The 27,399-nt window shown below is 41.0% G+C and overlaps 2 protein-coding genes across 2 annotated transcripts in view; one reads left to right on the forward strand and one right to left on the reverse strand.

Moving 5' to 3' along the window:
- asic4a (acid-sensing (proton-gated) ion channel family member 4a) overlaps positions 1–10,912 on the forward strand; it is a 73,896-nt gene extending 62,984 nt beyond the window's left edge. Inside the window, exons 5-10 of the mRNA XM_030081638.1 lie at positions 1,738–1,791; positions 4,128–4,281; positions 6,931–7,022; positions 7,237–7,316; positions 8,420–8,530; positions 9,134–10,912. Of these exons, the coding sequence (XP_029937498.1) occupies positions 1,738–1,791; positions 4,128–4,281; positions 6,931–7,022; positions 7,237–7,316; positions 8,420–8,530; positions 9,134–9,253 (611 nt within the window). The 3' untranslated portion in view covers positions 9,254–10,912. The remainder of the gene's footprint in view (positions 1–1,737; positions 1,792–4,127; positions 4,282–6,930; positions 7,023–7,236; positions 7,317–8,419; positions 8,531–9,133) is intronic.
- A 3,268-nt stretch (positions 10,913–14,180) lies between these two features.
- On the reverse strand, positions 14,181–26,626 carry chpfa (chondroitin polymerizing factor a). Its single transcript, XM_030080749.1, has 5 exons — positions 26,549–26,626; positions 26,053–26,431; positions 22,606–23,170; positions 18,512–18,694; positions 14,181–18,301 (listed from the first exon to the last, which is right to left on the reverse strand). Exons 3-5 carry the CDS (start codon positions 23,140–23,142, stop codon positions 17,039–17,041), a joined length of 1,983 nt encoding a protein of 660 aa, XP_029936609.1. The 5' UTR covers positions 23,143–23,170; positions 26,053–26,431; positions 26,549–26,626; the 3' UTR covers positions 14,181–17,038.
- Positions 26,627–27,399: the final 773 nt, after the last annotated feature.

The raw sequence follows: 27,399 nt of genomic DNA on the forward strand, positions 1-27,399 counted from the left end.
ACAAAAACTTCAACATAAAAACATCTCATTTTTAGAATAATCGCACCAAATGAAACTGCCTTTCTGTCCTGATTACACACTGGTTTTGAAGGTTGCATCTAATTAGGAAGGAAAGGAAGGAAGGTAGGACGGAAGGAAGGAAGGAAGGAAGGAAGTTCATTGTGACTCTAAGATTAAGCAGGTTACTGTGGCAGGGAAACATCTTAGTGCTGACTTTGACATAAAGAAACACATTTTTCTATTTTTGCTTCACCTTTGGTTTCCAGAGACTGCAAAGTCAGACTCCTGCAGGATTATGGGTACATTTTGACGTCAACAAATAGAGTCAAGTGACTTCATGCAGACAAGGGACTTGAGTGCTAATGAAACATTTCTGCTTCGGGAGGCGAACCGAAGACGTGCCAGTCACACAAACGTCTCCGCAACTGCACGACTCCCTCCGAGCCCCCTGCGCCCCCTCTGTTTATTCCCTTAATTTGTTCTTATCATAACTATAAAATTATGAAACAGTTGTTACAGCGGCACAGTTGTGTTAAAATGATTGCACAATTAGTGCAATTACCACAATTAGCAGCAAGCACGTCGCTATCCCCAATTAAAGCAGCGCAATGTTAAGAGCCAATTTCAACTCTGTCATGTAAAAATCTGTGGAGGCAGCATCCCCAGCACTGAACTGGCGTAAAAAAAAAAGATGATTTGCTGGTGAATTTCTGTGCAGAGATGGATGTTGTGTTTGGGTATGTGTCCCCCACTAGGACTGGTGTGGAATAAATGAAGAGCTGTAATTCCAAACACCATGAGGAAAAATACAGAGGAAATTTAAGATTCTGTATCTGTAAGACAGGGGCATTCGCTCTGTGAAGTGTTATCTTGTTTATCAATGAGTTACTATTACTACTATTACTACTACTACAACTAATATTCTTTTTTAAATGTTAATTTCTCCAGAGCTCTTAAGAGCCAGAGCTCTTATTTGGGGAAAATCTCTTCACCATGTAGCTCTATATTGAAAATGTAGGCATGAACAACATAAGAAGACTGTAAAGCTGGTGCACCACTGTGATTTTATTGCGTTTTATTTTAACTATTTATTTCGTTATTGAGTCTACAGGCAAATTTGGTAGCAATATATGTCATGAGATGATTTGAAATGACTTTTTCAACGTGATTTCTTTGGTAAATCAAACCAGGGGCGTGCTAACACGTCGTTTCAGCAGAAACACACGGAGTACGGTTAAAGTGTGTGAAGTCTTCTGATCATAAGGAAGCTTTTGTTCTCCAACAGCCCCACTTTACTGTCGGTTATTAAATATTTCTCAGTGCAAATTGAAAAGCCGACTTTTCCCCCCGAAATGTTAACTCGTTTCGCGTTTTACCGACCGTGCCCAACACTCTTCTGACAATTAATTGTGCTGCTGATGAATACCTGTCATTAGTGGCCCGAGCGACGTGTTTGTCTGTGAGAAAGTGAGCCATTGATTGGTTTTTAAAGACTTTCTAAATATGCCGCAGGGGTGGAGACATCATGCTCCATTTCTCGGCGAAATCAAGGCCAGACGTCCACGACGGCCCGGGCGCCGCGGATGGGAGTCGTCCTCTCCATGGCTGCCTTCATTTGGAGATGAATGATAAGCCGCGGCGCGCTGTTCCCGGCCGCAGTTCCTCATCTCGGCAGACATGGGTCGCTGATCATTTTGTTTCTGATTGATCAGACTCATTTTCTGTTCTGTTCTCCAGGAACTGCAGATATCTGCCCTCCCAGTAAAATCAACTGTGTTGACAAAGCGCTCGGTAAGAAACAGTCTGCCTTCATTTCTTTTCTCATTACAACAGATTCCCCCAAAGGGAAATTGAAACACAATCAGTAAATATGATCAGGAAATATGTGTTTTTTCCCCTCCTTTCTTCTGTAATGTGAATACCTAGAGGTGAGCTTGATAGATATTTTGAAATGACTTTTCCTCATTGTGGCTGAGTCAATTTAGCTTGACGTCTACACTGCAGAGACTGTGGAACTTTTAATAACAAACTGATGCTCTGTCGCTGCATGTGTAACTCACCTGCACACATGCACACACACACACACACACACACACACACAGACACACACACACCACCCTGGACTCTAACCCACTCTTCCCTGAAGCCATTATGACTGTACAAAGGTGCCTTGCTTTCAAAGGCATTATGGCGGCAGTAAAAGAGACGATTTATTAAGGTGATGGGAGATGTATAAGTACAATTATGATCTCCAAGCCAAATAAGCCAGAAATTTAATTATGTCCCTCTTCAGTGATTTCCAACCCCATTTAATAGGCGGTGAATGAAATCTCAGATATATCTTACAAGAATAGTCCATATTCATGTGTGACGTCTCGCCGCTTCAAATAGTGTGAAAGAATTCACCCTTTGTGAAAGGTAATAAGTTAAAATATAATTTATATATTTATGGCGCAAAGGTGTTTTTTTCCCCCCACATCAGACCGAGAAGAGATGCTGTCTCACTCCTGCATACAAATAACCTAATTATAAGAATTATAAAACACATAAATCATCAGATTTTTAATTGCTGTTATCACTGTTTTTTCCCCTTTATGTTAGGACTGAGGAGAATTAGAATTTGAAAAGAGAGGCAGCAAAAAAAGCTCTTTATGATGGTTTTAGGTATAGCGTTATTTTTAGCACTAGGATTGTGAAATATTTTTAACATCTGCTTTTATAAGCAAACAATTAATTATTGCGTGTTATGTGGTGGTGGGTGTGAGTCCATGTCCCATTTGGATGTCCCTCAGCAGCACAGAGTCTATCCTCTAAGTAAATGTCCTATTACACAGCTTATTAAATAATAGACTTAGACTGATATACCTTTTTGCCCATACATTGAGCTAATATTAGTCTTTTTTTCCACAATTGGATATTTACAAGTCATATCGTCCACTTCTGATATGATGGAGCTTTCTACGACCGCAGTGAAATGAACAGTCTGTAAAAACTGCTGTGAAATTGGAGTTTTCTTGCACAGTATTTATTGAGTTAATGGCCCAGTTCTGAATTAATTCTCCATTTAACAGCAGTAACATGTCTCAGAGTTTCTGTGCCACTGATCAGGCGGGGTGAATCACCCTGATGCTGACTTTAACAGGATTTCTGGGTTTCACTGGTGCATTTCAGCGTCCCGCGATGGCCTAAATGCTGCTGGAGAGGCTCTTCTTCACTGAGAAGAAGAAAATTCTGGGGAAAACACTGACTACTCTTGACTGAATCATTTTTGGGGGCAGTGCTGAATGTCAGCTGTGGTGTCAGCTATAGTTGAGTTTAGGCCACAGATATCTTTGTTGGACCTCAAAAAAATTTATCAGTTGAACCCTTTTAAATAAGTAAAACAGAGCAGAGGTCCAGACTCACCTGAATCAGTGGCTGGATAAAAATCCAAGCGATGGGAAGAACTAGACCACAGAGCTTTGTATTTATGACCAGGATGTCTCTCACAGCATACTGACACACAGCCTTAGCTTACAGTACGTGTCTGTACTTCATACGGGGTTTTTTTGCAAATCAAAATTTCTGTTTCCTGTGGATTCTGTGTTGAATCTTACTTAGACCTTTGATAGACTGATTACTAGCCCAGTCTTCTGCAAACCAACAAATACATTGAAATGTCAACATTTCTGAACCAAAAATACATTGCCTATCAATATTTAATGGAGCCCATTTCTTGACGTTAGCTGATTATCTAATCTATCCACTTTCATTTGCTTTATTAGCTTGTCAGCCACCAAACCGACTTGGTTGAGGTTAAGAAAAGGTTTATCATCATGGTTAAGGTTAAGAAATGGTCATGGTTAATATTGGTAATGGTTAGTGCTTTTTAATATTGGCTTAAAACAAACACGGCTCTCATTTGGCACGGGAGTCCTGCTGATTGTCCGCTGCCTCCTAACATTACTTCATACTGTGTCGTGAAATTTGAAAACATGACATTTCAACATATCCTTGATTTGCAGAAACGTATAATGCCAACATTATTTTTTTTCCCTGGTGACTGCACTGTGCTAACTCTGTGCCAACTTGACATTCAACATGTTCCAGTCTGTCCCGCTCACTCCTTTGTTTCCGCTGTGCTGCAGCGCTGCTACAGAAGAACAGCGGGGATAACTGTACATGCGAGACGCCCTGTAATCTGACACGCTACGGCAAAGAGCTCTCCATGGTCAAAATCCCCAGCAAGGGCTCGGCTCGCTACCTCTCCAGGAAATACGACAAGTCAGAGGACTACATCAGGTACGGAGGACATTTGACAAGGCATATTAAGGTGGAGGAGCGCTCATGAGCATTTATGTGATGGCCAGTAGGCAGTACTGTAAAATATATGACCTTCAGGATGAGACCATCATGAGGCAACCAGCCATCAATAAAAGCAAAAATCAAATATAACCACAAAACCATTAGTGGGTCCGAGCCCATGGGGCAAACCATTTGACAGGGACAATATAGCCTCAGTGACATTCATCATTTTGGAAAAAGTTGTACTTCTCAAAGACGGAACATTTTAGTTAAAGTCATGAAACAGCAGGTGAATGTCGCCGGACATGGTGACTTTTGAAAAATTGCCAATTTGTCCTGATGGTGCGGCTACTCAACACGACCAGATGCTCTGATGAGAAAGGAGTTTGTGTAGAACTGAATCCAGATGTAAGGGACAACTGGAACCCAGGGTTACCAACCGTCCTGTCTTAGCCGGGACATCCCACAGATTGGGTTTGTCCTCCCCTTGTCCGGTATCTGGACTGCTCCTCTGTAATCACCAGTTCATGGTGCGTTCATGTCACAGGTCAGATCAGCTGTTATCCAATCACAGCCCCCCTCATGCACATCAGCTGTACATAAAAGATGTTTTGGTAATGTCTGGTGTTGTTTGGTTGGTTTTGCATGTCCAAATATGGATAAACGTGAAAAAAGAAAAGAAGCAAAAATACCAAAAAAGGAAAAAAGACTTGGGTTAGGCCAGTCAGCAGGGACTGAACAAAAGTCTTCTGTACTCGATTTCCTATTTGTCCTCAGTGTGCCAGACTCAAATGCCTTTGTAGGGAGGATTTTCCCTCTGATGACCATTAAATGGTCAGACTCGAGAAACAGATGCAGCATAGAGCTGGTCAAAAATGAACTTCAAATATCTGTGAACTGTGACATGTCATGTTCTCTCTGGCTGTGCAAATGGACAAAGGACTGCTTGAATCAGTCAAGAGCAGCAAAAAATATCCATGGAAAAAGTAGACTTGCTGAGTCATGCCCATACTTTTCTGTTTTTTCTGTTAAGGTCTAAATTGTGATTTCTTTGATAATTTATTTTGAGCTGATTCACATAAGCTCACCTAATCATTGTTGTAGTAAAGTTATAGATGAAATGGAACATAGACATTTTTTTAACTTTCCAGTTGAATAAAAACATGAATGTACACTGTATACTCACTCAGCACCATACCCACACAAGCCACCTTTTCAGTAGTGAGAAAGTTGGCAACCCTACTTTAGCCCGAACCTCCACCCTAATCCTCAGCAAGTATGTATGTCTGCCGGCCTATGTATCTCCCAGAACCTCCAAATGGGGAGATCTTCGGGCACATTTACATGAAGACCTCCAAATATACCACATGTTATGAAGAGAACGCTGGAGGATTCTTAAAATCGGTGCTGGGCAGGTTAAGAGCTAGGATTAGGATTAGGCTTGGAGTTATCTCTCCAGCTCAAAGAGCACCCATCTGAGATTCAGTGGCTCCTAATTGTCCCTCATGCATTCTTGTTTGTGGACTAGGAAGCGGCGAGCCAACTCCCTTCTGTGCCATTGTGTTGTTTTAGGAGGTCACTGAGGTAATAATGCTTGCTTGTTTGAGTTGCACTGAGCTTGATTTTAACAAATGAGATTACAGTCCTGAAGTCAGATTGCTTCTCAGTGCATTTAGCTCGGCTCATACCCTCCGTGTATAATGGTGATTTGTCAAAATTATGAGGAAAAAGGTTACCTACACAAGCTTTCAGAGACCGCTGTGAAAAGGCAGCCACAGTGACGTTTGGACAGCCTTGGATTAAGGATTTAGGAAACATACCTCCCTTACAAGTTGTGTGTCTTCACCATCAGCTCCTTTTGTGTCATGGCCAAATGTTACAAGCATGATATTTCTGCGATGTAAACTGCTGGGCCGTTGAAAAAGGCTCTCTGTGAGCATTGGATTGGATTTAGTATCTACAGTATTTTCAATGAAATATCAGTTTCTGTTTCCTCATGATTGAAAGGCCCTGTCTTCATATAACATGCATACCTTTGAAACTGCAGTGCTTACTACGGTGTGCACTGTGAATTTACATCATTTTAATCATTTTTCACAAATAAAAATGTGATTTTGATATCCTTGAAATTAAACAGGACAAGTGCAGAATGAGAAATCATGAGGCCATTAGAAACACATATGCAACACAGTCTGATCATATTTGAAAAATCAAACAGGGCTATTTATCAATCACATTCTTCGGTTTTTCATGCAAGTGCATCTAATGGGAAACGTGCTAATATTCCAATTGCTATGCAGGGGAACATAATGTATAAAATGTAATATAATGTCCTTGCTTTTGGTACCTTGTAATGCCTCATTAGCAGTGATGTAGTTGAAGGTAAGCCCTGCTAAATCCAGGGAGATCAGTGACATTATAGTGACTGAGCATGTTGTCAATGTTCAGTCTGTAGCTCATCACAGTTAAACCCTGAAACACCCTATAATCTCACGACCATTAACATGATCTATGTTAATTGCTGGAGGCACGACAATCCTATCATGATAATTTACAGTGAGTGTGAAAATGACACGGTATAGACTGTGGTTTGTGAACCCGGCAATGTTTTTAATCCACAAAAATGTACATTCTCTCGCTTTCCAGAGACAACTTCCTGGTCTTAGATATCTTCTTTGAAGCACTAAACTACGAAACAATCGAGCAAAAGAAGGCCTACGACGTTGCTGGTTTATTAGGTAAGCCCTCACTTAATCACTTAACGCTCACTTACATTCCTCCTCATTATTTCCTGCATAATTAAACAGACTTGTTGCAATATAATTCGAGGGATTGTTACGGCGGCTGCACGCTCTGCTCTTTCCCATCAGCAGCTAACGGCAACTGCTTAAATCAAAGCTTGACCGAGTATCTTGTCCACTGTGTTGCTCCTTGAACGCTCTTCCTGTTCAGGTGACATCGGCGGCCAGATGGGCTTATTCATCGGCGCCAGCATCCTGACAGTCTTAGAAATACTGGATTATATCTATGAGGTACAGTGTCTGTCTTTCCACCCACAGTCTGTCACGGCCACGCAAGCCAACAAACGTCATATGATTAATAACAGAAATCACAGGGGGTGGGGGGAGGACATAAAACCATGCAAAATTAACAGCAGCCATTGTCCAGCTGTCTGGTGATTCTGTGTGGACACCTGAAGCAGGACCAGGTATTGGTGATGACCATGTGATACAAAGTGCATCTGCACACATGGCTCACAATACTGATGCATAATAATACTTTGCAATACTCAAAATTGACTGAAAATGTGCAAAAAGAGCTTAAAACTACCGCGTGACACCTGGGTCCACTAAGAAAAGTTAGGTGACAAACTGACTCGAAACGATTTAATTCAGAATCCCCGTTTTGATTGATTAAAGCAGAATTAGCACAATGCAATTATTGAGTTTAGTGCACTAAATGAAGATGTGAATGTGAATTGTATAGAATAGAATAGAATAGAATAGAATAAGACTTTATTAATCCCCCAGAGGGGAAATTCAAATTGTCACAGAGGCAAAAGTAACAGATACATACAAGACACACCATATACAGACCGGACACACAATCACAGTAGCACTGTGCATGACAAATAAATAACAATGCACATCGATACAGGGAGATGCTGCAACATTTTAAGATATAATATTGAGATAATCAACTGTACAGCTCTTTTAAACTTACTTTTTCCTTTTCAAAACTATTGACAAAGCTGGTTTTGTAGTGCTACCACTGCTGCTGCCCAAATTATCCTCACATTATCCAAGGTGAGGAATTTCATTTGGGATCTCCATCTCAGGTTTGAGAAGTTAATATCTGCTGCACTGAGGAGGCAACACTAACGCCGATCATGTGACAAACTCCCGCCTCAGTTCTTGTGTTTCCCTCCGGCCGCCTGCTGACTGACAAACATGTTTGCATGTAAAGCAAAATGACAGCGAGCGGCTGCGGCGCAGGCATGGCAGTGAGCGAACTCTGAAAGTGTGCTGAGTCTCTCGTTCTTCCCTCTCTCTCTTTCTCTCTCTCTCTCTCTCTCTCTCTCTCTCTCATCTCCGCTGCCTCTCTCTCCCCGCTGCTCTGTTCTGCTTGAAACCAGGTGATCAAGCACCGGCTACAGCGCCTACTGAGGCCGCAGAAAGACGAGAAGAAGAACAAGCAACAAACCAGCACCGTTGCAACTGTGGGTCTGGAGGAAATGAAAGCAACGGTACATGCTGAGGCAAATGGCGAATACATTACATCCACGCGGCGTGCACAGTTTCCCCTGCAGCATTTCGACTGGATTAAGAGAGTACAGAGGAATTTCAGAGAGAATTTAATTGATATTTCTCCACTCTAAAATAGTGAACTTTGTAGTGTTTCCAATTTGTCGCCCGATATTATTAACCATTATAAAAAGCACTTCCGCCCCTGGAGCATGTGTTAGAAGTAATGACTGGTTACTGCGCGGCTCTGTTGAATATTCAGCTCTGAAAGCATTCAGACGTTGTGAATTTCTGTCTCATATCTAATCATTTTACCCTGCATTCAGGAAGTCTGGTTGATTTTACTGATAAATTGTCATATTAATTGCTAGTGATTTGTCACCTCCTGGTTAATGCAGGCGGTCCTGTTAGGAGTAGTTTTTGGCAAAAGCTTTGAAATATCTTAACCTTGTAATAAAATCATTTTAAAATCTTTCTCCACGGCGATCAGGGTGACCCTCACTTCACGACTTGATTATTTTGGAATAATGACCTGCTCACCATGCATTATGCCTCTGTTATTACTATCATTCTGCATGTTTGAAATATCCGCTCTCCGTCTCCAGCAGGAGCCCAACGACATGACGAGGAGTCACCCGGAGGGGCCGTACAGCAACACGATCCTCCCCAACCACCACCACCACCACGCCGGGCACCACGGGGTGTTCGAGGACTTCGCTTGCTAGAGCCGGGCCGTCATTTCCAGTCCTGATGACAGCAAAAGATACAAGCTGTCTGTGCTGAGACGAGGATCAGAGCCGCTCGGCACCTCGGCTGGACCCTCCTTTGCTGTCACCAGTGAAAAGCTACAGCCAAAGTCGAACACCAAACGTGTGCTGCTAACAGACCACTTGTACGTACAGTATGTAGGCACAAATTGGACACCACATATTTTGGGAGCCCCTCCCGACTCTGCTCCGCTCCAAGCGAGAGGCTGGGCACTTCTTTACGATTTCAGGACCAATCGATTTTTGGTACATGGTCACCACATGGGAACAAGAAAAAGGACTGCATGTCATCTTGATCCAGTTTCTACTCCAAAAAGAGACGGATTTTATTTATTTATTTGGTTTTCATTTGTCTGTTTTCTGTCCGTACTCCTCCTCAAACTCTTCATTCTTGGATAAACACACTGTACCATATCGGCCCATTACACCATCGTAACTTATGTAATTATTTAAAGAGATATTATGATTACCGTTCTATATTGTATACAAGATGAGAATATATCAGAGAGCAAACCATACTCGTATTGCATCAGTCCAAAATATGAGGGGAAATAATGAATTATGTAGGCTGAATCGTATTACCTTGGCTTAGAAGATCTAGCAGCATCCTTCCACATGGTACACATTGTCTGGTTTGTGGTTAAGGTGTTAGAGAGTAGCGTTATACTTGTACATAAAAATCCAACTCTGAAAACAAGGGCGTTCTGAGGTTCAGTTGCAATGGTCGTTTATGTTCAATTAATATATAACTTCTGTAATACTCATTTTAGTAATTAATTTATACATTTTAGAAAAAGATGTTTATATAACAATAACAGTCATGATTGTAGCAACTACTGTACACTTACAATCTGCGGATAAGCTGTCACACTGCTGAGGGAACTTCAGACCAGGTAACAAAAATGCACCATATGGATGATGAATATTATCTCCGTCTTTATTTTTCACAGTTACCAATGTTTACAGTTACCTAAAACTCCGGGTCCTCTGGGTCTTCACATAGAAGTGAACATACAGTATATTCAGTTCATATCGGGCCTGTTTGTTATATGGTTGTGGTGATATGATTATTAATTCAAAATCAGTTTGTTGCTTGCCAACACCAACCGGTTAATTTGCAGCGTTTTAACTCCCTGGTATCTCTTCTTTGAGCCGACATAAGCAATAAGAGACAGAGTTTTATTTTTTGCCAAGTCATCTCCTTGAATTGTGAGCCAGTGCTGCTTTAAAGGTTAGCAGCTCTTCACAGCTCAGGCCTCGCATCAGTGTTTGTGTGTGTGTGTGTGTGTGTGTGTGTGTGTGTGTGTGTGTGTGTGTGTGTGTGTGTGTGCACTTTACGATCACATCTGACTGATGCAGTTTATTTGAGCTGATGTGTGAAAAGGCAGGGGTTTGACAGTGGGGATAGTTAGCCAGGAGAGGAGTTTTGCTCCAAATGAGAGGTTTTTTGTCCGCTGGATGTACAGCTACAGTATCAGACTGGAGTTTTAGGTTTACCAACACTGCACTGGAGGCAGAAAATAATCTAACTGGTTGATTTAAATATCAGTGGGTGAAGCCAAACCTATTTTTCCCCCTCAGCTTAAACCAGCTGGCAAAATTTGATGAGAAAATACAATATGCCATTTATATAAAAATATATAAATGATGATAATGACAGTCTTGGATGAAAACTTTTATTTTTCAGGACTCTCATTAAACCGCAGACATCTGTTTGAAGTTATTTTCCTGACAAACCGTGCTATGGAAAGATATTTTTGTTTGTCCTAAAAAAAGTCCTAATCTCTTAATGCCTATACTTATACAAATATGTTCAAAATGGTCAGATTAAAGAGCAGGTAAACCCCAAAAAGTACATCTGTCATACTCTGTGAGCGGTGACATCACCTGCCACCAAACGCCACACGCCCTGCGTTTCACCACTAGAGGTCGCACTTCACACAGATTTGGGATCGGGTCTCAGTTAGTCTTTAAAATGTTAATATAGACCTAAATCAGAAGTCATAAGTCAGTTTATTTATATAGCACATTTACATACAACGAAGCACTGCCCAAAGACAGATAAAAAAATTTAACTAAAATTAAAACAAGTTAAAACCATTAAAATAAAAATTAAAACAAGTTGCACAACATCTAATAAGAATAAAGACACTGGAACAAAATAAGACAAGCTAAAACTAAACTAACATATTCTAAAAACTAACTAAGGTTAAAAATAAAATCAGTGATCAAATCCAATTCAATTTAGGCCACTGGAGTGGATTAATAAAAGTCATTAATACAGAAGATAATGATAAAATAGAAATTGTATCTAAGCCAGAAAAACCAGTGAGAAAAGATATGTTTTAAACTGGGACTGGTGAATTAAGCCACACATCAGTCGAGTGAATTAAACCATAGTTAAATTGAATTATTGCTCATTTTGCTTGAGCCCCCCGGAAACCCCTGAACGACCCACGCTGGTCACCAGACCTCAGTTTGAGGTTAGGGTTAACTAGATAACCTCGCTTACTTAGTATGGCTAAATTACATTTTTATGGCTAGAATCAAGCGAGACGTTATAGTATGAGGCTGCCTTTCTTACTTAGCTGAGTCAAATGTCACTTAACCAGAAAAAACTGTTTTTATTTTATTTTGGCCAGACCCATTGAGGTTTAGTTCAATCAGAGAGATTATGTCTGCCTTTGAGAAATGATAATCAAATTAAACTCCTCTCTGCACAGAAAGTGTGTGAGCTCACCTCAAAACAAGCCTGCTTTAAAGACCCAGAACTCTGACTATTTTCTGACAATCCACTGTGTTCACGTCGCAGCATTTGTTGGACATATGGGCAATTTACAATCCCAGGATATTATGTTTATAAATGACGACATAACTTTTGTGTTAATTTGATCGGTGCATTCTGTTACCTTAATGTCGCTATACATCACCTCAGTCCACAATGAGATTTCACAGTCATCTGCCTGTCAAACCTCCTCCTCCCTGTCAAATAATCATGGGCTATACATGGCTGTTTAATATTCATAATCATGTGTCACTTTGACATTTTCAAAAGGTTCCCAATCACAGTCTCTGATGGCATCCTGTACAGGCTATGCATAACAATCTTCTCCTCTGTCATCAATAATTGTAGCTATCCTCAGACAAGTCACACGGGGGCTGGTGTGCCGAGATGAATACCGGACCGCACTATCAATGTAGAGCTTTGTTTGCACGCCGTTCGGAGCCCATGGTCGATGCAGAAAGCTTCTGCATCCCCCAGCGTCCCAGCTGCACTGTAACACTCAGCTCGGTGGTTTCTGTATCCAACGCATTTGAAATAGATGAACCGCTGACACATAGTTGATTTTACAACTGCATGCAGTCTGTGTGAGGTGCCACGGGACTAAAATGGTGGGCGTGAGGTCTGTACTGCAGCAGATGGGAGAACTTCTTCACTTGACAACATGTAGCTTACATTCCTGAGATTCCTTAAGCCACTTGATCCCCCCCTTGAACTACAGCTCTTATTTTTGGGGCCTTGCTTTTCCGACTCCAACACGTTCTGTCTGCATTCTGTTTGCATATTTTGTCATCCACACAGATATCCAAGCTAATTCAAGCCTCTTATCAGCAATATTAAGTTTTGAATCTGTGCTGTTTTGTCCTTATTTTTCCAGCTAAATGTTTTTTCCACATGAAAATCAAGGGAAAATATCAGCACCGGGTGATGCAACCAGCTGTCAAGATTTCAAAGTCAAGGGGCAAATCCATCCAATATCTGTCCGACACAAATGGAAATGGACAAGTCACTCCACTAACAAGGAACGCTTACATTTTGTACAGAAGTCTAATCTTGTGACTGTTTCTTCTGTTAGAACACATTTTATAAATGTTAAATATGGTAAATACAACAACTATTAAAGTTTAGATTGGTAAACCCAACGCCTCCTAAATCGAGAGCCGGATTCACTTTGTAACTCCATGATGAAACTCATGTATTTCTTCACTACTTGATCAAAATGTTGTTGTTGTTGTTTTTTCATTTGATTTTCCTCAGTCCTGTCTTACCAGTAAGTTTATTTACGAGGTTGCAAGAGGAGTGAGCATTTCCAAAGGTAAGTTTTGCAAAGGTAACTGTGGGACAGCTCAGAGAGACAGAGCACTTAACAAAGTGAGATTATCCAGGCAGCCAGATAACAGATCATGGAAAAGTGATTTCATGATGAGTTATCTGGCTAAATGTGTAATCCTGCTTGTTGGAAATGCTCCTCCTGGTGAAGCCCAAGCCATAAAGAACTGGATTGTGTTTGGCAATATGACTTAAAGGCCACTATGGATGCCACAGAAGACTTAAAGGACCCTGTGCCTCTGTGTGGGAGGAGAAAGTCCTGGGACTGTATGTATAACAAAGTACAAAATAATGACATACAATTAACTCCCAGCTGCTCTGTAGTTATGTGGTTTTACAGCATGCCTCGGGGTACTGCGTACGGACCCTTGAAATAACTAAAGCTGTAATTAGGCTTGCAGCAATTTCCCAGTTTTTAACCAGCCCAGACATCAGGAATACCTCATGTCAGACAACAGTGAGACTTTCATGTTTCTGGCTCTCTGTTGAGCATGGGGAGGAATGTTAAACTCCCAATCCCCGCTGGGCGCCTGCTGAGAAAGCGCCGGAGATAACCATACCATCTTTAAACAAATATGTGATTTCTAAATGTCGCTCAGTCACATTGTTCACCTGAGCAACCAGAAGCTCATACCAGTCCACAACCTGCACTGCGCACAGTAACCACGCTCTTCTGCTGACACCTAAAGGACAAACTGGGTTTTGTAAATCTAATATCAAAAATACCGTCCTTCGCCTTGCATGGAAGATAACACAGTCAACATCAACAATGGGTAGATGTTTAAAATTAAATATTCTTTATTTCATAATTACAATATTTCACAGTTCATTGAGTGTTTCAGTATACAATAGAACGTGGTACGCACATTTCAAAACACTTGAAATGGTGATGGAGTCTGCTAAAATAATTTATAGGCAAGAATGAATTAAATTACTTTGGTTACATTAGTGCCCATATGCATAAACTGATTTTAAAAATAGTAAACAAATAGGTCCAGTCCCAAAAAGGAAAGGAAACTGAACATGAACCTAAGAATTTGCCGGCTGATAATGAAGGTGATTAACATTTGAACATTTTAAAGTGTGCCACTCAACTGTTAATGAATGATCACTTGTAAGCAAATGCACCGTTTTAAATAGTGTTCATAGTAAAATGACATAGTATTCAATGCACAAAATATAAAATATAAAGCGTGTTATATCTTTGATGTTATGTCAGCACAGTAAAACATCAGTGTGTAAATAAAGCTAAAAAAAAAAAAAAAAAAAAGACTTGAAATTACACAGCCTATAAAATAATTATGTACACAAAGTGATGGAAGCCTCCATTATTCTGAATCTAAATGATTCATTCCCATGTGGTTGAAACAAATGATGGACAATCGTTATGGTCAAAATACAGGAGTGACATGGAGGCTTCGCTCTGTAACAGCATGGAGAGATCAGTCAGCCATGATGTCAGTCTGTTCAAATCCTAAAGGTCGATGGAAATCAGTCATTTAGTGTCTTAATCTGGACCCTTCGGCTTTCACAGCGGCTGTGGAAAACTCGTCTTTTAATCCAGCATATTCTTAGTGTTACACTCTTTTCAAAGAATCGTAAAAAGGTAAACAGCCATGTGTAGTCAGCTGGGGTACCGTCAAGGTGAAAGACACTGCTCTCATCAAGGACGAAATGCATTATGGGAAGGTGAAAGCAGTAACTCAGAAATGTAAACTTGGTGGCCGTAGCTCACCTCAGACATTTTAGAAACAACAGGGTTTTAAAATATACAGCCGACAACAGTTGTGACCATGGTCATCACTTCCAACTGTTGCGTTTCCAGATACTTTCAATTACAGTTCATAAAAAAAGACTTTTATTTTTATGTATATTAAAGTCATTTTATGATGAAAGTGTCTCGTGTTTATCTCAGCAAAATACAGTAAAGATTCTGTCCAATAAATTTACAGTGTATTTAATGAACATGAACAAAACAGGAAACATGAAAATCTTAATTTAGGCAATGTCACATACAGTGTTATGTTCTAATAGAGTTGTGTAAAAAATAAAAGTATAAAAAAAACATGTTGCTGTACTAGCAGCACACGTCATTGTCCTGTCCTTGATTGGACAGCTATCCCATTGTGTAATCTGTACAATATTGCACATTATAGTTAAACTGACATTTCAGGTGTCCAGTACCTGCCACGTCCACCACCACTGTATACTGCAGAAAAGGCCTCTCATTGGATTAAAACTAGGACGGGGAGAGAGCAACTATTTCTAAAACAGAGCACAGTCAATCGAGGACCACAATACCATTCAATAATTTACCAAAACCTTTAACAATTCAGTCCAAAATGCCTACTTTGTAAAGATTAAATATAATATTTTAGTGTATAAAACTGTCTGAGACGTAAGACGATGTGGCCAAAAGTTTCTTACAATTTTTGAAATGAAATGACAGCATTCATATGACATATGCAATTTTACAATTACATTCTTAATCTAAAAGTTCTAAAATAACATTCAGGGTTCAAATAATCCTGTTTGAAAGTACCACTTATCTCAAGGAAGACTCTCGAAAATAATGAAATACCTGGGCAACGGGCACAGATATTTCCCAAGGTGACCTTGTTCAATCTTTATTAAATTTTCCTTGGACTGCTGCATTGAATTTTTTTCTTGCAAAAAGTCAAGAAAAGGTTTTAAGGAAAGGAATTAAATTCAAATACATGCCCCTGTCTTACCGGGCCATATCAGCCTCAGTGTATGACCTCTGGAGACAAAAGGTAGATCCTGTCTAGAAACTCCATTCCCCAAATTTGACACAGATGTAGAAGCCATAGATAGATGGGATCAAGATAATTCCATGTGACCTATAAAAGGTCCAAGGTTAAGCTACAGCCCGTACACTGTGGAGCTGACCACTTCTTGACAAGCTGGACATCAACTTTTTTTTCTAGACAGCATGTTTATAATAAAAAGGACCATATTCTCAACCAACAGTAATCTCATACTGCATCTGAAAAATAAATCAGTGCCAACACTAGGTGCCTCCGATGAAGCATTTCCACTAGGCGGAAATGAAATACCATTTGAATGATAAACCTCTCCAGGCTAAATAACAAGGTCTAGCCAGTGTGACAGTCAGAAAATATTTCTCGCTTATTCAAATCCAAAAATTGTAATGGAACAGAAGCTCTGCACATCTCTTGAATGTGTTGGATTGCACATCCTGATGATTACAAAAATAAGAGCCTGCTTATGAAAAACCTATGTCAGAAGGCACATATACAGAGATGTGCTTTGATAAATATGCTCAAATGAGCAGAGAGCAAAAGCTCCATATTTTGATGTCCTATCGCAAAAGGACACAAGAACTGTGGTGCAACGTAACAATGAATATCTACTACAACTGTCATTTCAGAAAAATGATTATCAGCAGAATATTTAAAAGCAAACACATTTGGTTCAAGCACCTCTTTTGTATGGACAACACTTGTAAACATTTAGCAAAAAGGTGTCATTAGGAATGTACTGCATTCATTTTTCTAAACAAACAAAAAGTCCTCAACAAACACACTCAAAACACACAGCTTTTGACAAACATTCCAAAACACGCAGTAGCAGTAAGTTTCACACTGTGTTCAAGTGCTATTTCCTTGTTCTTGTTCGAAGACCAACATGGCGAGCTGGGAGCGAGACCCGAGACCTTCCAGGTTGCTCTGAACACACCGGTGGTAGATGTCTTCGCTGAGCCGTGGGTTGCAGGACTGGTAGCGGTACTGCTGGTGCAACGCGGGCTCTACCGCCCTGAACACATGCAGAACTGAATACTTTACAAACATGTCGTAGATGTCCAAGTTTTCTAGGATCTCTTCGTTCTCCTGGACATCTGCCGTCATCCGCGTGCGTGTCGCCATGTAGTCCGAGTTGTAGAAACATGCCTCTTCGAATGAGCTGCGGTCAAAGTGGCCCGCATCCTTGACAAGATCGATGGTGGCCGGTGGCTGCTGGTTGTGGTAGGCAACATCGGGGTTGTAGTCCTGGAAGTGGATGGGGAAGAAGACCTGCCAGTTGTTGATGGAGTTCATGCGGCAGCGGTTCAGGAACTCAGAATTGATGTTTGTGTTGATGTTAGCCAGAAAGAAGAGCGTGTCGACAGGGTGTTTCTTTGAGATGATATCCATGAACTTGATCTGGGATGGTGTCTCCGTCTTGACACTTATCCATGGGATTTTCACCGTGGGGTATTTACGCTCATAGGTATTTATCTGAGCCTTCACACTGGCAAATATATCATTTTGGTTCACTTGCTGTGCCTCTATTGGGTCATAAATAAACAAGAAAGTCAAAATGGCATTTTCACTGGTCTCAAAGGCATTGGAGGCAAAAGTTTCAAGAAAATGGTTAACAAAGCTCCGGTCCAGAAGTGTTAGGGGTATAATGATGTGAACTCTTGTAGCCTCGGTGACATAGGGCATTGGTATGATCTCTATCCGGCTCAAAGGTCGCACCAGGTGAACGCGCTTGGTGATGGAACGGCTGTGACCTTTCTGGTTGACCACCTCCAGCTGCAGGTCCAAGGTATACTCCATGCCCCTGGTGGGGTCAAAGCGCCGGTAACCGTTAATCAACTGCTGCTTCTTCAGATGTAGGACAGGCTTGTACTTCTTGTTCAGCTCTCCCATGGCAATGTCAATGACGTCAGCTACATCCATCTGGTCAATACCACGCAGTTCGCACTTAGGAGAGCCATCGGTGCATGAATAAATCTGCTCCTCTGTGAAGTATTCCCACCTCAGAACTTCAAACCGAGATTTCGGCTCAAAAGGTGGATTGATCCCCACTGGCCATTGGGCGGTTCGGTTGCCCTCAAAAGCAACCACGCTCACATTCTTTATTTCTGCCTGTGGAAACATGGGAAAAGTGTTGAGGTCTACACAGCAACCAACTCACGTCTGCCCTTGGCACTAAGTTTAATAACTGAAATCCAAGACTCATTTCCAAACTACTGAAATCCCTTGTGTTTTGAACCTTTAACACAGATGAGCAGAGGCAAGCCAGGGTTTTTAAATCACTGAACAGTGGGTGATTTGTGACACTTGGAATCAGCTTACCTGCAGCTTAGCAATCTCATCATAGGTTCTCTGGAGTTCAATCTCAGTGAAGTGTTTGTGCAACCGGTACATCTGCTCAGGGTCAGACACTGGATGGACAGTCAGGGCGTTCTTGAACTGCTCACTCTCCTCTTTACTCGGATCTGAGTTCTTGCCCAACTCGTAGTGGTAATACTGAAGCCCCTGCAAAGAAACCAAGAGCTCTTTTCATGACAAGACTTAAACTTAGCATGAAATACATATGGCTTATGTCAGTCCATGCTTATTTGGTATGCTGAGCTGCTGGAATTCATAGAAACCTAACAGAGAGGAGATGAAAACGTGTGTTGTAAGACTAGACTTGCATGCTGCTATCTAGCAACAGATTTTAGTGTCAGTGTTTTGCTTGAGTTCACGAACAAGAATTTGTTTCTAGCAGTCAAAAGGTTAAATTCAGCTATATTAATACATTCACTTTATTTTTTTTTTTTACTTATTTTACCATATTTTGCAATTAAAGACTGCATTTTAATGTTTTTGGTAAGGTACATAACAGTTGTTTGTTGTTCTTTGTAACTTTTTTCTTTGTAAATGGTAGCTTGTCATTTCTTAGTTAGCTGTGGCATGCTAGCTCATATTTTGTTCACAGGTGGCATATGTGCTCTGGCTATTTGTTGGCATCATGTTTCCTGGTGTATTCTTTTTTTTTTTTTTTTTTTTTTTTTTTTTTTTTAATGACGTGCTGTTAAGGATTTCTTAAATTCCAGAAACCTAAGTGTCTGATTTGCTGAGCCGATTGTCAGAGGGTAGCAGAATCAGCTGTCACTTCAGACTGCACCTGTTAATGCAACTTGTGTTTTGAGCAGCTAAGCAAGCTATTTAAAGCCAGCACTGTTAGCCATCCTATTAGCTGGTTGTTATTCATGAGTTTAGAAATCATTGAGTAATGCTGGGGGATTAGGGATAAGTCTAATGTCACGTTGACATCATATGGTATTTACGGTAAGTACAATATTCCAACCTATAAATAGCATTCGCTTCCAACATCCAACTGCTCATGGAGAAATAGCATCTTTACCACTCCTCACTGTTTAAGGTAAATACAACCCAATTTAAAGCTACATTTATTGTGCATGCTTTTGTGAACCAAAAAACAACTCTAAAAATCATTTTTCTTAATGAGACAGTTTTACCTTTTGATATTGACTTAAAGAACTATAACATTTGCTCACTTTGCTTTCCTGTTCAGTTTGTTTGAACACTTGCAAGTTGTAGCAATGTCAATCTGTCAGACCTCTACTTTCCATCAAACATGATGTGAAAGTGGCAGAAATGTAAGACCAGGGTACTAGAGGCAAACTTAAGCTGTGTATCGTGTCAAGAGCTGGTATTGAGGGGATTCTGAGATGCCAGAAATCACTGTTAAGCCTTCTGGAGGCGTTGTGGGCCTAATTCAATAAAACATCTGTGATGGGAGCTGCCCACCTTGATAATCCCAGTGACACACATTCACACAGTGAACCCTAAGACATTTGGATTAAGTAGTGATGAATGGTTCTGTCTGTGTAATGGTCCTGCCGATTTATGACCATATAGCCTGATGTCGTCTATAGTCACCATCTGTGAGTTTTTTTTTTTTTGGACATCTAAGCTTGGCTTCTGTTTGAATGACAACTTTCAAGTATGGCACAAACAGGGCTACAACATAACATCCTGTAAAAAAAAAAAAAAAAAAAAAAAAAAAAAAAAATTCAACCTAATTATATGGATAAATCCTTCCAACATCACGTTAAAAAGGTAAGGGAACATATTACAGATTACATGACTTTAATTCAACAGTATCATGTAAAAAACGTAAAAGTGAATACTAAGGAGTAAAGATCAAAACCCTTTATGGTTGCTGTCCATTTGAAGCAGAATCCCACTTAAAGACAGTCATTCAAGCTAAAACAGAGTAACCACCTAAGGAGCTTGAGTGATTAAAAAAGTGAATCCAATCTGATCAAGCTATTAAAAGAACAAAGAATTAGATCACCGCTTGACTGAGCAGTGAGGCCACTTGGTCTTGACAATGTTTGGCAAACAGCTTACCGTCTTTAGAAGTTGGAGGAAGCCCTGTCAGAGCCGGACTGTCATCAATGGGCTCTCTTAGCAAAATAGATGTGTGGCTCTGTGCTCTTTATCAGCGGGACAAACACAGTGAAGTGGCAGCTATTTTCATCTCCCCTCTGAGGCCTTTCTTCTCAACTTTTCTCCGGCTCCTGCTTTAACAAAGGGCTCTGCTGGAGAAATTCTGGCTTAAGGCGCTTTGTTGGCCGTGCAACTCGCTCTGTGTTTCTGACCATTAACAAAATGCCTTCCCACACTGACTATTGGCCACAGGAGAGAAAATGGAAGCCAAATGGCATGACACTACTAAATAATCTAGACCCCACTGCCTCCCCATTCACTCTGAATGGGTTGCCAACTGGCCCACATTTCTAAAACTGAACTTCCAAGTCACTCAGAAGACAAGTTAGATTTTGTTTCAGTCTCATTTCCATCACTTGGGTTTGCTTTTTTTTTTTTATTCTAATGTTTGTCGACAAAAACTGCAGTGGTTTTAGTAGACGAGGACAAACATTTTGTAATTCTACTGAATTGTTTTCTGCATTTTTTAGCTCTGTACATTCCTCCTTTGTGACCCTTGAACAGAAATTGGTCTACATTTGTCACTATAGCCTCTTGTATTTTGTATCATGCTTTTGTTTTTACAATGTGCTTATTAAAAAAGTAAAGTTTGCCTCTTTTTTATATGATGATGATGTCACATTATTTTTTGTCAACAAAGGTTCCTTTTTTGTTTAATTTCATCTTGTTTTCTTCCTGGAAAAACTGTTGTTAATGAATATTTTAAGTCATAGTTTCAGTCAACAAAATTTACCATGACGCACAGCAAAAGGTTTATAGTAAGTGACCTACTTTCATTGGAATAATTTTCTTTGAACTCAAGTTAAACCGATGGACAGATATTAGTGCAAAAAGGCCTATGTGCTGTTTTAATGTGTTGCAGAATGAAAACCTTGCATCACAAAAACAGTGCTGCCTGCCCCCTGCACTGCAGCTGCCACCTAACCTGGTGCTGGAACAGACCAGGCGTCCACCGAGCTTGTTTGACCTTCAGTGCTAATGACATTACATGAGTAGAGCATGTTGACCCACAAGGGATTTTCGCACCATTGAACCAAGCCAAGGCTGAACTCAGCTGCACCGTGCTGGCCTGTTTACCCACTTAGTATGGTTGCTGAAGCTATGGAAAACTGCCACAGGGCATTAGCAGCCTCCTTTATAATACATATATCACCTCTGTGTTAACACTGCAACAACCCCTTTCTATGGCTGTCAGTTGTAGGGGTAACATCGTCCCACAGGCAAAGCAGGATCTCTGCTGTAACACTTTGTTTTCCACTGAAAACTGGACGCCCCACTTAAATCTGTCACACAGCTGCTGTGTACAAGAGCAGTCCAAGAAAACCGCCCCTCCTAATTCATTTTATTGTGCAATTCTTGCCTGTTTTTCCCTAAGCACAGCATGGGTAAACCAGCTCAAAAAGATGTTTTACAAACTAGCAACTGTATTAAATTACAGAAAGGAGAGACGTACGGCTCTTTAAAAACAAAGGGGAGAGGACATCGATATATACAATATTAAAAAGAAATATCTGATAACTGTGGCCGGGCAATGTGAACAAATATGATGACATCTTTGGCCAAATAACCTGATCAATACTGTGACGATACTGCAGAGGTGACATCAGATTTTTACACTTTTTTGACAGTCATGAGTAATGTGGACATAATGACCAAGCATGTAGAGGCAAATGACAGAACAGCTACGACAGTCTATTCTGAATTACCTTCCTTTACTAGAACCCAGCCTTTAAAACCAGGAAAAGAAAACATTTAATGCCATATCAAGATATTACATTAACCAAAATCCTTGATGGTATCACCCAGTCAAACTGAGCAGTGTCATGAACCTCTTCTATAATATATATATATATATATATATATATATATATATATATATATATATATATATATATATATATATATAAAAACAAGTCTCAACCTACCCCATATTCACTGACACAGTTTGTGTTGGCGTAATCAATGATGCATCTTCCGAGCCACTCGTCAGGCCTGGCACTCAGGATGTCGTTCCTGCAGTTTTCCAGGAAGGGCTGGAGCCGGAGCAGCAGGGTGCGTGAGAGGAGGTACCCGAACCCTCCGTAGCAGTACCTGCCCTCCATCTCCCCGCCGATGAACTCCTCAGGTCTGCCCATGTAAAGCTCCCAGTCCATGCTCAGGTGGCCCACCAGGGCTTTGATCCGGTCGGCCTCCATGTAGGTGTCGTCTTGGACAAAGTAGAACCAGTCGTACTCGTTGATGTAATGCTCCAGGACGTATTTGATGGTCTGAAACATGTTCCAGATGAGCCTCTCATCTCCGTGAGTGACCACAAACATGCCGTGAGGAACTTTGCGGTTGCGCATGCCGGTGAAGAAGACCACAGTGTCCAGGTGGTGGCTGATGGTGCGGTTGATGGCCACGCCCAAAGTGTTGATGGTATTTTTGGATGTCAGGACCCCGACAAACAGACGTTCTCGCATCCCCAGCTCTGTGCTTATGTATTTTGCCCTGAAAGATATACCAAACATGTTTTGGCATGCTGTACAGTGCTGCAACTTATTATTATACTTGTTATTGTCTCTGTTGGTTTTATAGTTATAGGTAAACCATGATAATTATTAAATGACTCAGATCACCGCCAGAATATGATGTCGTTCTCTGGGGTTTTGCCTATGCATACACCATGTTTCATGGAATTATATTCCCTTATTTTTTGAGATATATTGCTGACAGACAAACAAACCAAAGACAAAACTTATGAGCAACATGCAACAACTCGCAGTATGGTGCGTCAGTGTAACCACTGCTGGGGTGAAACCCAAACCACTGGTATTTTTTTTGCCTCTGTGCCATTCATTGCATCAGTGAGAAATGCTCACTGAATAAAACCTGCGTGGGACAGGTTGCCTTTGAAACTTGGATGTTGGATACAGTCCAAACCCAACCGTAGGAGGGCACCTCAACAGAAAACAAGTGGATTCTCTGGAAAAGGTACAACTAATTTGGATGAGAAGGTGAACATTCAAATGCAGTCGCTGCTGAGCAAATCTCTTGAATGTTTGCTCATCTACAAATAAAATCTACCAAAACACATAAATCCTAAATCACAGAGACTTAGCCCAAAATGTGAAGTTAATCTTAGCTGCACTGTAATAAGAGTGCAGGCACACCACAGAAAAAATGAGTTACTAGGAAAAGAGGCTTGTGGCTGCAACAACTAGCCCAGATGATCTCAGAGAAAAAAAAAACTTTCATCAGAACAATGGACACAGTGTTTCAGCAATATTCTGCAATAAATATTGTATTCTGTAATGGGCTAGTTGAAAGGCAATTCCTGTTACATTCATCAAATATTCAAGTGCCTCTGTGCAGCCTCAAAATTACAAAAACAGCATCCAAAACCAAAGCCAAATACACCAAGGACTCAAAGGTGCAATTGTTCACATATTAGGGTTATTTCAGATGGGTAAATTAATTCACTAGCAGTAGAGCCATATGAACATCACAAGAAGACAGTCTGTTAGGGCTGACTTGGCTCTGCAGAGGCAGAGAAACCTGAGGGAGGTCCTGGCAAAAACATGTGAGGAGAGGAATGCAGAGGGCAGACAAAAAAGTTAATTAGCATCTTCAAAACAGCATGTTGTTAGAGAGCTTCAAATTAACGTTACACGCCTGGTTTACAGACATGTAAGGAGAAAGTAGACAGACTGCCTCGGGCTACACAGCTCAGTTTTAACATTTTTTGGGACCCATTTAAACCTCCTACCCTACTAGGGCTGGGATGACACGGTTATCTCCTGACTCAATACTATCACAATACTGGGATGCTGATTTGATATACATGGCAATTCTTAAGTACTGCAATTCTACAAGTATTGTGATTCGATATTACAATATATTGCGATTTTTGTTTTTTTAAATTATCCTCTAGTTTGTGGATGTAAAGTTTCATGAGGCTGTGATTATCCTAGAGGTCACTATAGGTCATTTTATACAAGTCAAGTTTCAAAAACCTACAATTACTTCAATCATTACAATTAAAAAGTGGCTACTGCAGGAGCTAACATCATCACACATGAATAAAACTGGGCTCACTGAATCTAAAGTCTCAGCTTTCCAGTCAAATTCAATTTGTGCAACTCCAAGAGCGTTCAGGGCCCAATACATGTGTAACGGGGGCTAATGTGGAACTGCATGCAAAAACCCGCATGGTTTGTGGCCCAACCTGCATGGCATCAGCATGAGGTGGGCATGTCTGCAAAGGGGAGACCCATGGGTGCATTCCATCCAGATATCTGCAGGTCAGAGGTCATGAGACCACTTTGAAAATGACCAGGGCAGATTTTTCCTTGCCAAAATTTAAACTAACTCAATGACTATATGATATATGGGTTTACACAAATTAGAAATCTTAAGTGCAACAGTGATAATTAAGTATTATTTAAACAAACAAACAAACAAACAAAAAAACAGCATAACAATAACAAATAAATGTAGAAAATGCAGTTAACAAAATATTGATCACAACATTATTTTCCACTGCTGTGTAAACTGTTAATACTTCTGTTTAAATGTTCATATTTCTATCTTTTTATAATCCTTGTTTATAGTGTTTATATTGCTAACTGCTATTTATCATGTGTATACTGTATATTTCCTCTAAATTTGCACATTGACCTACCTCTATGCACATTTTATACACCCATGCACACGGTTTTTTCTGTTTTTTTGTTGCACATTGCTTTTTGCACACTGGGTTGTACTTAGGTTATTCTGTTGTACTCAGATCTTATTCTGTTGTACTTAGATCTTATTCTTTATTTTTATTTTTTTTTATTTACTTAATCTGTAATCTGTGGATACTGCTGAAAAAATGTGAATTTCCTGCGGGATGAATAAAGTATCTATCTAATCTAATCTCTAATCTAATCTAACAACAGGCTAATCACTGTATTGGGCTAACCCTAACCCTAAATTTGATATCATCCATATCATTGCCTTCTGAGATCTTAAAATCTTGCATGTTCATATTTAGATGAACATATTAATGATAAATTGTTCAACCAAACTTTGAAGCGATATTGAGTCCTCCTGCCGACAACCTAGCATGGCATGCTTGGTGCCAGTGGATTCCTTGTGTCGTCTAGTTTCATATGCGACCAAAACCTTTACTGTAAATCGGTTCTTTCATTTAAATAATCGGTTAAAATCGTAAAAAAGTGAGTCGGTTTTCTCGCAGCCTCACCGTCCCGTTACCTGCGATGCTCGAGCAGCTGGAATGTGGCTAGCAAACGGTACATTACACCGTTAATGTCTAATATATCAGTAATATGTGGTGTTTAAATGGTGTTTTCGCACTTAAATGCAGTGTAAGGTGTCCAGCAGCTTACCTGAAAAGTTTCTTTGGCGTACTTTGCTGGACTTGTTTATACGGGACGATTCGTGGTTCGAAATCCTCCTCGGAGTCCGCGTCGCTGCCCGTCGCTATGGAGCTGGGCTTCCTGGCTCCCTTCAGCTGCCCGTCCTGAGACAAACTCAGCTCATCGTTGGCCTTCCCGTCGATTAAACACGACTCTTCCACCCAGTTGACGCTCAGTAAACTCAACGTGAAGCCAGAGAAATGCCGATTATCACCGGCCCGATCGGCCGCAGGACAGAAATAAACACTGAAAATCTCATCTTGCACGTCGGCCCCTTCTTCTTCTACTTCTCCTTCCTCCGCCGCGCGCCGCGTCGCTAAAAAGCCGTCCAAACAGGCACTCTCTGCACCTGAGGAGAGAATTCAGCTAAACATCCAGACAGTCCCGCAAAGTAACCCGCACACACTCTCAACTTTACCCACAAAGATGTTGCTTCTTCCTTAAAAAATCCAAGCAGGGCTCTTACGTGTCAGTGCGGCCCCGCTGGCTGGCTCCTCCCACCGCCGGGCCGTCACGTCAGGGGCGGGGTGTGTTCCAGGTTGACGTGCCGTGGCGACGTCAAAGCAAAGCTGCGCCAAGGCGGCTGCGCAGAGTCCGGAGAAAACGGCGCTCCGGAACGCACCCAGAGTCCCGCATTTATATCCCCCCCCCCCCCCCCCCCCCCCCCCCCCCCCCCCCCCCCCCCAGCCAGCTGATGTTGCCCGCAACAAAAATATACCTATCAAACAGGTTTCTATTCATACACTACTCACAAAAAGTTAGGGATATTTGGCTTTTGGGTGAAATTTATGGAAAATGTAAAATGTTCACGCTACAGTGATATTATATCATGAAAGTAGGGCATTTAAGTAGAAGCATACACTGGTGATTTCCTCATCTCAAACAATTTCTTGAAACAAAAGCCAACAACAGTGGTGGATATACCACAACAAAAAATGTCAGTGTCAATAACTTGTCATGTGCCCTTGAGCATCAATTACAGCTTTACAGCGACGTCTCATGCTGTTCACAAGTCGACTTATTGTCTGCTGAGGCATGGCATCCCACTCTTCTTGAAGGGCGGCCCTCAGGACATTGAGGTTCTGGGGTACAGAGCTCTGAGCCTCTACACGGCGACTCAGCTGATCCCATAGGTTTTCTATGGGATTCAGGTCTGAGAAAGTGCAGGCCACTCCATCTGAGGTACCCCAGTCTCCAGCAGCCGTTCCCTAATGATACGACCTCGATGAGCTGGAGCATCAAACACCTGATGTGAATTTTGCCGTTAAACTCCTTGTTAGAGAACAGCAACTTGTGCAAAAAGTACTGAAACACTGA

This window comes from Myripristis murdjan, chromosome 21 (genome assembly GCF_902150065.1).
Source record: "Myripristis murdjan chromosome 21, fMyrMur1.1, whole genome shotgun sequence".
Lineage (NCBI taxonomy): Eukaryota > Metazoa > Chordata > Actinopteri > Holocentriformes > Holocentridae > Myripristis > Myripristis murdjan.

Excerpts from the sequence above, each read along its gene's own strand:
- chpfa (XM_030080749.1), bottom strand. The coding sequence starts at position 23,142 with ATGCGAGAACGTCTGTTTGTCGGGGTCCTGACATCCAAAAATACCATC. Across the intron at positions 18,695-22,605 it reads ACTGTGTCAGTGAATATGGG|GGGCTTCAGTATTACCACTA; the intron begins GTAGGTTGAGAC and ends GTTTCTTTGCAG. Across the intron at positions 18,302-18,511 it reads ATGAGATTGCTAAGCTGCAG|GCAGAAATAAAGAATGTGAG; the intron begins GTAAGCTGATTC and ends ATGTTTCCACAG.